The sequence below is a fragment of the Haemaphysalis longicornis genome, unplaced genomic scaffold (genome assembly GCF_048455015.1).
Source record: "Haemaphysalis longicornis isolate Haplotype H1 unplaced genomic scaffold, Haemaphysalis longicornis Haplotype H1 scaffold_6, whole genome shotgun sequence".
NCBI classification, from domain to species: domain Eukaryota; kingdom Metazoa; phylum Arthropoda; class Arachnida; order Ixodida; family Ixodidae; genus Haemaphysalis; species Haemaphysalis longicornis.
This window is the reverse complement of record NW_027526407.1, coordinates 138441506-138455804: the sequence shown is the minus strand read 5'-3', so window position 1 is coordinate 138455804 and position 14299 is coordinate 138441506. Positions and strand designations below refer to the sequence as shown.

Genomic DNA, 14299 nt, shown 5'->3' with positions numbered 1-14299 from the left:
GAGCGTTTCACACCTGCCGTTGCGCCCAGAGTGATCGTGGGCTCGAAACCTAGCGCCGCCGCGGCAATCAAGCTTCTTCTGGTGATGTCAGTTCCGTGACGGATATGAAGTCAGTAAAGTTAACACTGTCGTGTTAAAAATTTCATTATGAGGCTGCCGAATGGTGAAGCGATGGGCCAAAACGTGCAGCCGCAACGGCGTTCCTGCGCGACGCTTCCGGCCTTTATCATGGCGTCGTCGGTTTAACCGAACCGCCAGTGTTGCCACCACTGAGGGTTCTGTGTCGCCCGCCTTTTGGCACAGAGTCTATACCAGGCATGTTGTAGCTGGTGCGAATGTTGCTAACCCCGTATGCTTAATTCAACTTCAATTTGCTTTGTCCGGCTTGGAACTTCATTATTCCCACGCTTTGCAATGAGGATGCTTCTTATGAGCAACCTCTAAGACACCAATTGCACTACAACGGTATCTTTGCAAACAATTTTTATACAAAAAAGAGCATACTGATGGGTATTTACCTAGCTCTTTGACATCTCCTGTCTTGTAAAGTTAGCCCAGTCTCGTTCCGGTAATAACGCTATCACAATGGCGGCTACAACAGGCTTAGTTCACTAAGTCCTTCGTCGTGTGAAATGAAAACTCACGTGACGGTTGACATCACAGCAGCTAGCTGGGAAGTTCACGTCAGCCATTCGTTCCACGTAGCACGTATTATATCCAAATAATCGCCAGTTCTGTGCCACATCATGGGATGCTAATGCCACATTAACAACTCGATGTTATTGTGCCCCATCACGTGATGCTAAGCCACATTAACTTGATGTTAATGTCTAGTTGAACGAGAGATTTGGGGCAATTTGTTTGAGAACTTCTTTAACGAAGATTGGGCGAGTTGGTACATCACTCAAGGGATGACGAGCGCAAAACGACGACACATGAAAAGGCAACAGACACAGCGCTGCATTAGCGCTGTGTCAGTTACCTTATCTTTGTGTGTCGTTGTTTTGAGCTCGTCATCCATTTAATGAGAACTTCTGATCAGAGAGGAAGCAAACAGAAGGCTGGGCCATTCATTTCTGTATCGGTAAAAAGGACGCCTGCGGAGAACTCGCGAAGTATAAAAAACTTTTCATGCAATGAGTATTTTGAGTTTCGAAGAGGCCAAGGTCACAAATATCTGCTGTAGGGCTGCTTTGAGGCCTAAGAAACGTTCAAATCACTCATCCGATGCTCTTTGGTTGCGGTGGTGTTTTCATGTCTCTGTGGCCAAAAATGCGTCAACCGAAAAAGATATTAGACAAAATCGGTAGCAACTTACAAAGCGCGTCCAGTCAAGACTTCCGATGCATGAGGATATATGCAACGATCGGTCTTTAAGGCATGCTACCTGGTGATAAAAGCCGTCACTCGTGTCTTAACTTACAAGGTAAACGCTGAAATATTTGTGCGTGAACCTGATAATAATCTAGTGGCAAAAAAATTGGGGAACGTATACCTATCCAGGCGTCGATGTTAGGTAGCGTCCACATGCTGTCGTACACGGAGCACGACACCAGTTCAAGTCCGGCAGCAAGAACGGCATCTCTCTCAGTGCTGATCACCTTTTCTTGCACGGCAGGTTGGCAGAAGAGGAAGCGCTCCGAGTAGAGCTCTCGTGGATCCTGAAAAACGTCATTAATTTAACACGCAAATAAGACACATTTTTGATAACTTGGTGCTTTTCGGTGATAGCTTGGTGACGCGCGCTTTGGCGATAGCGCGTCAGTGTGAATAGTCCATGTCTATCGTCTATTACAAGAAATAGCGCCTTTAAGCACCCTTGAGGCGACTTTTTCACCATAGTCTGCACAAAGTGTTGACCTTCTTATGGCTGATAATGTGTCGCATTTCTTCTTTTGTATTGAAATAGTCTCTAATGACAGGGCAAAAAAAAAAATTTTGGTCGCCGTATCCCGCCCTGCGAAAGTGGATGTCCAGCAAAGCTGTTGTAAACCTCTATACAAATGGTGATGGAGGAGGGTATGAAACTAAAGCCTAGTTGGTTGAACATACTGAATAATTTGAGGCGCTAAACAACGGGGACGAGACGAAACACGTACGTTTAGTTGGAAGTGGCGCCTTGTCTGTGTCTACGTGTTTATTCTGGTCCCCGTTGTTTAGCGCCTCAAATTATTCAGTGGGTATGAAACGTTTCTCGTCGTCTCGGCGGGCGTGTCGGTTGCGCTCGGCTAGTGCTACTAGATAAGGGTACAGAGTATCGGCACTCTTTTCTCCTATTGGTCCGATCAGTGGTCAGTTGGCCTTACGGGACATTCGTTTACACTGCGACGGTTCACAAGCGCCGCCATTTTTTTGTTTACGCGTTTTAGTCGGTCCATTCTGGTAGGCCTAGCTCGTCCTCCCTGCTCTACTGCTGCGCGTGATGTACAGGTGCCGTCAAAAGTAATTGGAGCACGGGAGCTGTGGCCGAACCGCATAGGAGCGCCGTGTAGCTGCACCGACGGTAAACAAAAGGGGCAGAACACGCATGCGCGCCTGCCGACGGTGATAGCCCATCTATACTTCTAAACCCACTTCTTTTAACGCGGCTTCGAGCATTATTCGCTGCATACTAATCTCAGCAATGGCGCTAATAGCAGAGCCGATATCTGGCAGCATCGCTCACGCACTTTCAGCGCACGCGAGCTGCTGGAGAAGCGTCGCAATCGAAGGGATCTGAAGTGACAATTTTTCTTTTCTAGTATTTTTAGGTGGGTCCGCTATCAACGCCATCGCCAATACCAGTATGCTGCGAACAATTCTCGAAGCCACGTTTAAAGAAGTGGATTGTGAAGTATAGAGGGGCTATCAGCGTCTGCAGGCACGCATGCGTGTTCTGCTCCTTTCGTTTACCGTCGGTGGAGCTACACGGCGCTCCTATGCGGTCCGGCCACAGCTCCCGTGCTCCAATTACTGTTGACGGCACCTGTACGTCGTACCGAAAGCGAATCGAAAATAACGCATGTAACAGCATTTCAGCATGTATGTCCAAAGATGCGGCAAATGCTGCGTCCTGCCTAGCCTGACCCATGCGCTCGGCGTCTTAGGCAAGGACTACTCAATTTGTGACACTAGTCCTGCCTAGCTTTGAAAGATAATCTGCAAACATAACCTTTACCAGGAACACTGTAGGGGTGGGTTCCATTGTTCGCAGGCACCTTAATGCGGTTTCGATGCTTGTTTTGTGGTTTCCTAAAAAAATTTTGACCTCTATGCGGTATGCCTGATTCTCCCGGCGCACGCGCTCGGCGTCTTATGCCTTGACGCTTTTGCCCACTAAGGTCGCTTTTGCCCACGGCAATGAAACCGTTGGGTGTATAGGTATACAGCTTTGCTGTAAAAACGTACCTACTGTAGCAAGACTAATGAGCAGCTTCCATAGCGCCACCATCCCATCGGTGTATGCGCCACACAGGAACAGTGCCACATGATTATGTCAATCCAGACATATATACACACAGAACACAAATAAGCCGGAATGGGAGTAAATGGCTTGTGTCATAACTCAGTACCAATTCGGAGTTTTCAAAACTCCTTCCAATGGGAGTTTCACCTTACTCCCATTATCTCGGCAGTTTTTTCAGTAGCATATGGGAGTTTCATTTTACTGCCACTACAATGGGAGTTTCCAGGGGTACCATTGGGAGTGTATTGTTTCCTCCAACTGGGAGTTTTCAGGGGGCGCATTGGGAGCAGTGTTGACCTGCTTTCGAGGTTTTTTTTGTGTGTGTGTGTTTTTGTGCGCTTCATATATATGCTCTGCAGTGGAATTTATTACTGCATTTGGGAGTTCTTAATCAGGGCACAGGCCGCATTTTTATTTTTTGTTGGGGATCACGTAATTTCTAGTCTTTTTCCGCTTCAAACGTTGAATGGCGAAACGTGAAAAATTTGTTTTCTGCACAGTCAATTTATTGCATAAAAATTACAGGAATACGATATACGTGTGAACACGTTAATAAGCCAATAAAAACACTGAATCAACAAAACACCTACATCGAGAACACAAGGTATCTTGGTAAGAACTTTATCTACTACAGCACTCCTCAACAAAAAAAAACTTAAGATATTTGCAAACAATGAAGTCAGCATGTCGTCGGTGCGCTGTTTGCTTGCACGTGCCTCCCGAACGCTAACGTTGCCGCACCCCCTGGCACGTTTTCCTGGAAGCCACAGAAGCACATTCATTAGAGGAATAGCAAAACGCTTTAAATCTGCGGTAACAAATACATAAGCATATTGGGCATCTGACCTGAAAAAAAGAAAAGAAACAGCACTGTAAAGACGCTGAACTTGTCACTCTTGTGTCCAACTTTCCGTAATGTCTGAATGTTTGTTTAAAGCTATGCAAAATTGCACTTCTGTCCGAGACACCTGCGCTCACTAGTTCGTCAAAACGAAGTGTTCTGCTGTTCAAAAAGGTGCGCGATCCTTGTGGCGACCAACTTCTCAAAATGCTTCCTTCCCTCTTTTCCTTGCGTGTGGTGTTCTGGGAACGAGCTTCAGGTTTTACCCCCCCCCCACACTGCCCCTCTCTCCCCTCACCGAAAGTTACGGAAAAATTTCGGTCGGTGTGACGCCTGCGCGTGCCCCCCTTCAAAAAAAAAAAAAAAAATAAGCAGTCGTCTGTCGACTCTACAGAATGCTCCCTCGAATGGCGCTCGCTGGTTATAGTTACACGCTCCTAGCGTACGGAGAGCTCCTACGGGGCCCCGACCTTCTCCCTTTCCAGTGAAAGCAATTAATCGCCGGCGGCACGCGGCTGTCACCCTCCTCGTAGCAGGCGCGGATGGCACCACACCTATTTCTCAAGAAAAGCGGCAGCCCTGCGACGTTTGACCGGCCAACTTCACCCTCGCTTGCCAGTAAGCCACAGACACAGCCTAACAAAAACACCTAACAGCCGTCCAGAGTTCGGGCAGTTTTCATTCTGCTTGCGAGTGTGAATGAGTGAGTGTTCTCCTCGAGACCCGCGCAAATACGCATTGCTTTCACACTGTTCGGCCTCCCCAATGACGTTTCGGGCATGGTGCCGTCTTTCAAGCACAACGCTCACCTCGAGTGGCGGAGAATCGCCCGTGCAGTGGCGCGGGAAACACGTTGAGTTTATTTGACGCTAGAAGGGGCACAAGTCTCCCAAAATGTTGCGTACAATAAAAAACGTGAAAATCTTACCTTCAACCACCTCGCAGAGGCACAACCGCGTTGTTTTTAACGAGCCACTCTCAGCGATCACTGCATTTAGGCCTCGCGTCGGCTCGCTGGCGTATTCCGTCGGCTCGAAGGTCGGTGACACGGAGGCGACGTTGCAGTCCGTCGCACGTCAGTCCAGGCTGGTTCCACAATGTTCGCAACGAGCTTCGGTTGTTGGGAAGCACTTCACATCCGTTCGTCCGGCCGCAAGTTCACACTGGCAATAAATTTTCGGGGACGCTGGAGCTCACACGACACACGACACCAACTGGCAGCCATTTTGTAAGGACGCGTAGAGGAGGAAGGGTTGAAGGAGGAGGAGAAGGAAATGGAGGTGGCGTGGGAGTTTTTAATACTCCCATTAGGACAAACGCAGTAATCACAGCCCGATACTGCGTTTTGTGAAGAGGTACAACCGTGGTAAATGCGCTTATTTACGACGGCTTGTGGCCCCCGGTGTAAACTGGCAGTTTTTCCACCATCATACTACCACACGTGGGAGCAGGCCGTCTGTCGTGAGGAGTTTAAAAGACGTATTCCAGCCAAGCAACTCCCATTCAGGCTAACTTGTGTTTTGTGTGTATGGGCGTGCGCGCACGCTGGTAACAGCGGAAGAAGCGCGGCAGGAGGCGCTTGGCGCGAATTAGCGATTTCTACCATCTAAAATTTTCTTTGAATTCTGAATGGCGCCCTTCACGTGGCCTATTTATTTATTTATTTACACATTACCCTGCAGCGCCGAGGCATTACAGCAGGGGAGTGGGTCTCATAGTACAAATGGCAATAAAGTCACTAGCACAGTCACTGTTTGTCAATATATAATAACTAAAATGGAACACACAACAAAATATTATTTATACAACGACAGCATCGCACTTAACTAAGCACGCGAGTAAACAGTGTAATACCTAAAAGAGCGCACACAACAGCATAATATTTATACAACTGAAGAATCACAATTCACTAAGCACGCGAGTGAACGTCTCAACACTATTCGAAGCGATGTCGGCTGCCAATTCATTCCACTGAGATATAGTCAAAGGAAAAAAAGAAAACTTTTTATAATTGGTCCTGCATTTTATCTCTCGTATTTTGTTAAAGGGACACTGAAGTGATTTGTAAACATTGCGGGATTACTAGCGCAAATTGTAGTTCGGAGTCCGTAGGCATCGTTTCGACCACTCTGGCCGCGTTTACGCGAATTTATTTAGTAGAAAAATCAATTCGAAAATGCTGTCCTCCTCTCTTTACGCTCGCCCATTTTCTGTGGCGTTTTCGTGTGACGTCAGCAGGAGATGAGCTGGAAAATGGCTGCGCTACTGCACGATTCGCCGACCAGCCGACCTACCGATCGAGTCAGTCGGCCCAGCGTTTCGTCCGCCGGCCGCCGACGGGTCGTCGCTATTCGCTCGCTCAATTGAAACTAAGCCACAACACCTTTGTGAATGAAAGAATGTGCCTTTCCTTACTTTGTTAGTTTGTACACTGTGTCAAACTCAGAGTCCGGGTCGCTCCACACAAGCGCTGCACAAGTGCACATGCGACGCTTCGCTGACTTTACGCTAGTAGGAAAATCTAAGGCCAATTGAAGGCGGGAGAAGAGTCAGCGAAGTCAATATAGGTACTAAGAAAATAAAATCACCTGAAACTTTTACCGTATAGCGCAAAACTAGGGAGCACGAAGCACTTTTTGCGCTGGGTAAACAAGCACAGCGATCAGCAGCACGACCGCACATCTGCGAACGCTTTTCCGTCAAAGAAATGCAATTTCTAGACGTGAGATATTGTGGAAGTTTGGGGGACACTTACTGCAGGAGTGATATACAACAAATAGTCACATAAAGTACTTAAAATGCTTAAAATAAATAAAAGTGTAAACTGGACATACATTATAAACCTTATATATCCTAACCCGGCCAGCGCCGGCTCGTGGCCTAGCGGTCTGAGGCGCTGGAATTTGTTTTAAAAGTCGCAAGTTCGTATCCCCGCGGGTACATGTATTTTTTTTTTGTAAGTTGATTTCTTCGTATGCGGCCGATGTTTTCTGAACTGAGTTCACCATTTTTGGGCCGTAACGTTCACTGCTCCACGAGTGAGATCGCAGAACGCGCGCATACTGACAATGACGCGCTAGCGAGTTCTCGTTGGCGTGCTGTTGGCATAAGCACCGACTGCTTGCGGGCAGTGGGCACAGGCCCGAATGAACAGACCCTTGGCCTGGTGCGAACACGCTTTTTACGATACAGGCATGAGTGAGGCAAGCTTCGAATATGCGGGAAAAGCGCATGGCATTTGAGAGTCTGCGGTGACGCGGAGGGCGTTCATCCACTGCGTAGGCCTCGTCTAGTGATTTCTACGATTCCAAGCCGCCCTGGGAGGTTTATCTTAGACATTTGACAGCCGACAACATGGCAGAAGCGCGGTACGGCGATAATTGAGAAATCGAGAATGCCCATCCAACAACGCCATCAGATGTCAAGCATGTTGTTTTATAGAACCGAAACCGAAACCGAAACTTTTGATTGCTAACCTTGGGCATCGTCCAATCACTGTGCCCCCCCCCCTCCTGACGTCACAGCCTTTAGTTGGTGCGGCCGCCGCAAACCGCGCATAGTAGTTTTTCTTCTTTCGCGCTTTGTAAAATAATTACCGATTTGTCAACCGGATAAACGATGAATAGTGTGTTAATTTGAGCCAGTCTACACAGTGCAAGCAAAAACGGGAGCTTGACAAATTCACTTCAGTGTCCCTTTAATGTGGTCACGTCTTTGGGATACATAGTGGGGGGTTTGCAAATATTTCTCCTTCATTATTCCTGTTAAATTGTTATATATGCAATAGAGGAGTTTTAATCTATGCTTTCTACGTCGCTCCCTGAGAGGTTCTAGGCCTATTGATGATTTCATTTCTGTGACGCTTGCCCCCCAAGTGTAATTACTGAGAGGTTATTACGAGCCTTCGCTGTACCTGCTTAACCCTAGTTATATGGATAGGTATCCCGGCAGGTCTCGTCTGGTGAAAACAGCACTACCTTTTAACCCGTCAACGATTTTCAAGACTGAAACATCAGCTCCTTGAGGTTCCGCTTCGCAGTCTGGGGATAGCCTTATCAGTGACGGCTCCTCCATCATTCGGGGCTTCCGTGTCGAGGTTCTGTCGCAGGGATGGTTGCTCTGCCCTCCGGCGCTTCATTGAAAATTCGAATAGATTCTCATTATAAGTGGTGTTTATTACTGTGGCTTCAATTTAGTTTTCTTTTTTGTGTTCTGTAATTAGATAAGATATTTTTCTCTATCCACTGATTATTGGCTGATCCTCTGATTGGGCATGTGCCACACTCGAAGGAACAACAACAAGATCGGCAGTCATTTGAACACTCGGAGCGTAGCTTCTACCCCTGCTTATCAATTCCGTCAGCCAACTGCCGGCTCGTGGACTATATCCCTGAATGTTTTGCTTCTGACGAAATGAATCTTGCGAACTTTTGAAGGCCTAGCCATACACCTTTTTGCGTCATCTAGCTATTTGGGAGCATTCCGATTTCGAAGTGGCGCAGGCTGGAAATCGTAAAAAGACTTTAGCTCAGAGACATCTTTCGATAATAGCAATCCTGAACCGTGCCTGCCGAAGAGAGACGGCACTGAGCACGTGAGAGAATTTCGTATCACTCCCAGTTTTTTGTCAAGCCCTACTTTGACACCAGTCAAATCTTGATACATGGATCAAGATTTGACTGCTGTCAAAGTAAGGCTTCAGAGAGAGAGAGAGAGAGAGAGAGAGAGAGAGAGAGAGAGAGAGAGATAAAACTTTATTTGTCATCTTTGCTGAGCGTAACCACCCGAGAGGGAGGTTCCGGGTGGGCGCTTCAATATTTTTATGCTGGTACTATACTCTAGTACAGAATTGGTTGGTGCAACGAGGCGTATAGACAAAGGCCCCTAAGCTTCGGCGATACCAGTGTCGACCACTAGGAAATGAACCAAGGCGCTACTACTTTTAAAGCGGCCGTAACACGACTTATAACAAAACCCTACGACCAGGGAGGAAGGTATTTCGCGGTACGGTAGGTTCCAGAAGTGTGCAACACCGCCATGTAGTGGCTTGCTTGAACATGATAAAAGATACCAGCAAGCAAGGGCACCCCGTGCGGTGTACCCTTCGACTCACTGCCGACGCTGCAGCCGCTTGGGCGCCTCTTGGCGTACAGGAACATGACGGTGCCAGAGATCTCTTCGGCAGTTGCACACAAGCTTTTTGAGTTCACTACGTCATAATAACCGCTCAACTGTACTCGTAGTTTTATTATGAGTATAGTTCACTGCACCTCCTGTGCATCATTGACTGGGAGGCCGTGTGCTTTGCGAGAGTGATTAGAGGGACTCGGCAACACTTTTTTCAACTTTTTTTGAAATCTTAAATGCTTGCAGAACGTAGTCACCCAACACACCCGGTACTTAGATTGGGGGGTCGCAAAATGCCACAGCCATAAATTACTGCTCTATGCCCATCAGATAACTTGTAAACTCGCTCAAAAGATTTTTCTCTCTTTCCCGGTTTTGACATTCTTGACGGCCCGAATGACGTCACTGAGGCCACGTAGCGGCTGTTGACCGGTTTTCCTTCAGTTGCAGCAGTGAACACTTTTCGATAGCAACTTTAAAAATAAAGCAACAAAAACAAAGCAGGAACGGAGGGCGTATCTGGTGCGGCGAGCGAATCAGGCAGTGCCGCTCCGTGCTGGCGATAACTGTAGCTTTCGCAGTGCTTCCAGACGCGAAGGAAAGAGTGAAAGCGTTCATCGAAAGTGTCGCAGTGTCCCTTTAAGGATCCTGATGACAACAGAAACTTCAAACGAAGTTTTTTTTTTCAACCAGCGCCATCGATACAAACGATACAAACGTAACTGCGCTCGATACAAACGTACCATAAAATATTCTATCCCTCTTCTAAGCTATGGGAGGACGCGTCGTCACCTGCGACCACTTAGACGTCCAGATCTTTTGGCCTCCAGGAATAGGGCCGTGCGGTATCGCTTGTATTTCTGCACTAGAATCACTGTTACTCCAGGGCTCAGTGAAAGTTTTCTATTACTACTAATTACTGCTACATTGAAACATATTTTTTGTTAGTTTTCTTTCCTCCTACCGACCACCATTCAAATAGTTTTTTTTTTTTTTTGCAGTGCTATAGCGATGAACGATGTTATTAAGCAGTAATCTCACCGGGACATAGTCTCTCCACTGTTCCATATTGCCCAGCTGGTACATGACGTCCGTGATCGTGGATCCAGTGAGGGACACGATGGCGCACTCTCCGCCGTCCTCCAGGAAGTGGAACATGTTCCGGTAAGCCGCCTTCAGGTCACGGACGCATTGTAGGGCGAGGAAAGAGTAGACGCGGCTGAACGCTCCATACTTGGCCAACAGCGGCTGCGGATCGCCCACCTCGATGTCAGCGAGCTCGTAGCTGATGTCCGGATGACTGGCGTGCTCTTGAGCGTACTTGATTAGCGTCTCCGATCTGTCCACGGCCACGATTCGGCGGCACGGACGGACGTAGTCGAGGAGGGCGTCTTTTGTGAACCCGCCCGAACCGCAGCCCACGTCTAGGTACTGGCTCCGCTCACTCGCAGGTACTTTGAAGTGGACGTGGCTTAGGGCAGCGAGCTTGTGTTGGTATCCGGGCGTCTTTGCTTGCTGCAAGGCATCAGGATCGATGTAGCAGGAGGAGCCATCTCGTTCCGAGTACTTCTTTTGAAACTGGTTGGTCGCTGGCATCGTGGACGTCTTTGTTTGGGCTCGTCTGTTCTGTATCCTTGAGAGTGTCCTTGATAGCGGGCTCCTGCGCAACAACAAAAAAGATTTGTCAATTATGATACAGTCTAGTCCACTTATAACAATATCCAAGTGCCAAGAAAATCCCATCGTTATAACCGATGATTGTTATATGCGGGTTGCTAAATTAAAAGACAGAGCAGAGCTCAAAACATTTTATTTGCAGGCAAACCAGGTTGTACTGCTACCTATTTGTGGAAAAGAAGCCATACTCGGTCAGCTTTGTTTGCTGCACATGAAGCTGGCGCACATCTTTTTCAAGAGCATCTATAGGTGCTTCACTTAGTCCCTTAGAGACTATCATGCGTTGGGCCTCCTGCGAAGGTGGTACCCGAGTAGGCGGTGCGACCGCGTGATCAGAGTCGTCCCTGCCACCGCTGTCCGCAGCACGTATCCGCGCAACGATCACCTCTTCAGTGAGGCACTCAGACATTTCCAAAACATCGGCCCTGGCGTTTGATCCGCGGAAACACGGAGGTAGTTGAAGACGCACCCAGTCAAATTCAAAGCAGCCGGCATGGGGACGGAGCCAAAGCGGCGGCATCGGGAGGGGTGTTTGGAAGGAGAAGTGTTCCCCTCCTCCTCTCTAGGGGTAGACGGGATGCGAGGCACATCGACGTGCATGGTGTCGGCGTGGCTGGCGTGGAGAGCCGGCGGCAGCTCGCATTTTCGATGCTTGCTGTAACCCGATTCAATCGTTATATCCGATATCGCGGCAGTGGAGCATTGTAATAAGCGGTTTATTTTCCCATAGAAGGCATACAAAAGCGGACGGTGCCGTAGTGGTTCATCGCTATATCCGATATATTGTTATAAACGGTATCGTTATAAGTGGACTCGACTGTATAGTTTTTCACGCAGCGTCGTGAGAGAAAGGGAAGTGAAAATTTTGTGCATATAAAACATGCAGGCGATGTGCATCCAGCATATATAGGGCAAATCGCCATGTAAGTGCACCCCCAATGATGCTTGACGGAAGAAGACGACGCAAGGTTGACCGAGCCTAGAGCGTGGGAAAGACACGTTCCGGCAACGTTGTTTTCTTGCGTCCACCTCGTCAACTAACGTCATTATGGTCGTGGTGGTTCCAGAAGATGTGGCTCATACCCACTCAGGGGAATTGGCCAGGAAAGAGGCGCTCACAGAGAGAAATTATGAATTAAAGAAACACATTTAAGGAATGAATTAAAATAGGCGTTTAGGGGGAAATATAAATAAAAAAACTGAAAAACATGAGACGTATGATCAGGAAGTGTTAAAACCGACATAAAATAAAAAAAAATTAAAGGAAAGAAAACTGAAAAGCATGTAGAGAAATAAAACAAGAAGGGAAGTTGGTGAAGGAGAGGCAGTGGGCGAGAAGGCACTGATAGCAGTGATTATATATATAATATACAATCGCCGTCGTCGTCAGCATTAGTCTGGTAGTGTCCATAGCAGGACGAAAGCCTTTCCCAAAGATCTCCAGCCACGACTATGGAGTGCCAGCTGAGTCCATGGTTTCCTCCCAAATTGTCGAAGCTCATCTCTCCATCGAGTCCTTGGCCGATCCCTATTGCGCTTACGGTCAGCTACTCTGTTAAACGGATGGTCCCCCTGCTGTCTCTCATGTGCATGGCGTGACCCGCCCACGCCTATTTTCTTCGCCTAATTTGGGCTAGAATGTCCCCCACCCTAGTCTCTTCCCTACCCCACGCGGCTGTATTCCTATCCCTCAGCGTCACCCCCAGCATCCTCCTTTCCGTAGCCCGTTGGGCCGATCTCAGTTTCCTTTCACGTCGCTTAGTGAGACCCCGAATACCTGCCCATACGTCATTACTGGAAGAATGCATTGAATTAATACAAGCTTTTTGAGTGACAGAGGAAGCTTATTAGTCAAATTATCAAAATTCTTACCAAAATCATCCGGCCCTATGGTTATTCTGCTTGTAATTTCCTTTTTATGGTTGGGATCAGCTGCTATGGCTTGCCCAAAATGGACGTAACCGCTTTCTGTTTTCAAGACTTCGTTACCTACCTTGAAGTTACGTTTCTTGGCATGCGGACTGAAGATGACCTTCAATTTTTTCGTGTTTAATTTTAAGCGTAACGTCATAATTTTTGGGACGAACTGGCAAAATATGACTTCAAGCGCAACAAAAAGCACGGACGAAGTAGACGAGACAGGCAATAGGGCCTGCCTCGTCTACGTTGTTTTTTTGTCCGTGTTTTTTGTTGCGCTTCAAATCATGGCAACTATTCACCAGCTACCCCAGCAAGAAGTTCTTTTGGCAAAGCATATGCGCTGCAATTTCCGCCCGCTTTGACTGAACAAGACAATGTCGTCTGCCAACCTCATATGACTAAAATATTCCCCATTGATTTGCACCCTTGTTTTTCTCCACTTAAGCTTCCTGTACACACCTTCCAGACATGCTGTAAATATTTGCGGGGATATTGCGTCCCTTGCCGGACACTCTTTTGTATAGAAATATTGCAAGTTCATTGAAGGAGCCGCTTCGTTCCCGTGCATCTGTCGTATATATCTCTAGAGAGCGGAATGTATGGCCTGTCGGTCACGTAATGCCTTTATTACTGCGGAATTGGGCACTGAGTCAAATGCTTTTTCATAATCTTTAAGTGCCGTGTACAACGGTGTGTTATATTCCGAACATTTTTCGGTTACCAGGTTGATAGCGTGAATATGGTGTAAAGTTGGAAAACTTTTTCTAAAGCCCATGGCTGTGGGAAATCTAAAGGCGCACTTATGCGATTGAGAGTTGCCTTTGTAAATAATTTGTAGGTGACCCAGAGCAAGCTGATGGTTGTCTGATGTTTAAGCTCTTGGCATCATCTTTCTCATCTAGAAGAACTATATTCTACTTTTTTCACGCCTTTGGCCCTATTAAAGTCCTCAAGGGCTGCGGGAATAGGGCTGCAAGCTTTGTTAGCCCAACGTCCCCTCCGACTGCATGGGCGTTGGCAGGGGGTGCAAAAGGGGCACCCCCCCCCCCCCTCCTAAGGTGCAGCATCAAGCATTACCCCCTCCCCTCCCCCTGCTCCCCTCCTGCTCTTCCTACCTCCGCCCCGTAGCATCATTCATGCTTGGTTAATTTTTCTCTCTGAAAATCATGATCATCAAAACTTTCCAGAATGTCCATTGCAACCTTGCCGTCAAGAAGGAGCGGGGGGTCATTCTGTTGGGGTTTCTTCAGCGCGAACGCACGTGGACACCTCAAAGAAAGATCTAAGTC

General features: G+C 47.7%; 1 protein-coding gene across 1 annotated transcript in view; it reads right to left on the bottom strand.

Annotated features, from left to right (window-relative positions):
* LOC144141156 (uncharacterized) overlaps positions 1-14299 on the bottom strand; it is a 29146-nt gene that overhangs the window by 9293 nt on the left and 5554 nt on the right. The window contains exons 2-3 of the mRNA XM_077672702.1: positions 10455-11073; positions 1496-1661 (exon numbers count right to left, since the gene is read on the bottom strand). Of these exons, the coding sequence (XP_077528828.1) occupies positions 1496-1661; positions 10455-11009 (721 nt within the window). The 5' untranslated portion in view covers positions 11010-11073. The remainder of the gene's footprint in view (positions 1-1495; positions 1662-10454; positions 11074-14299) is intronic.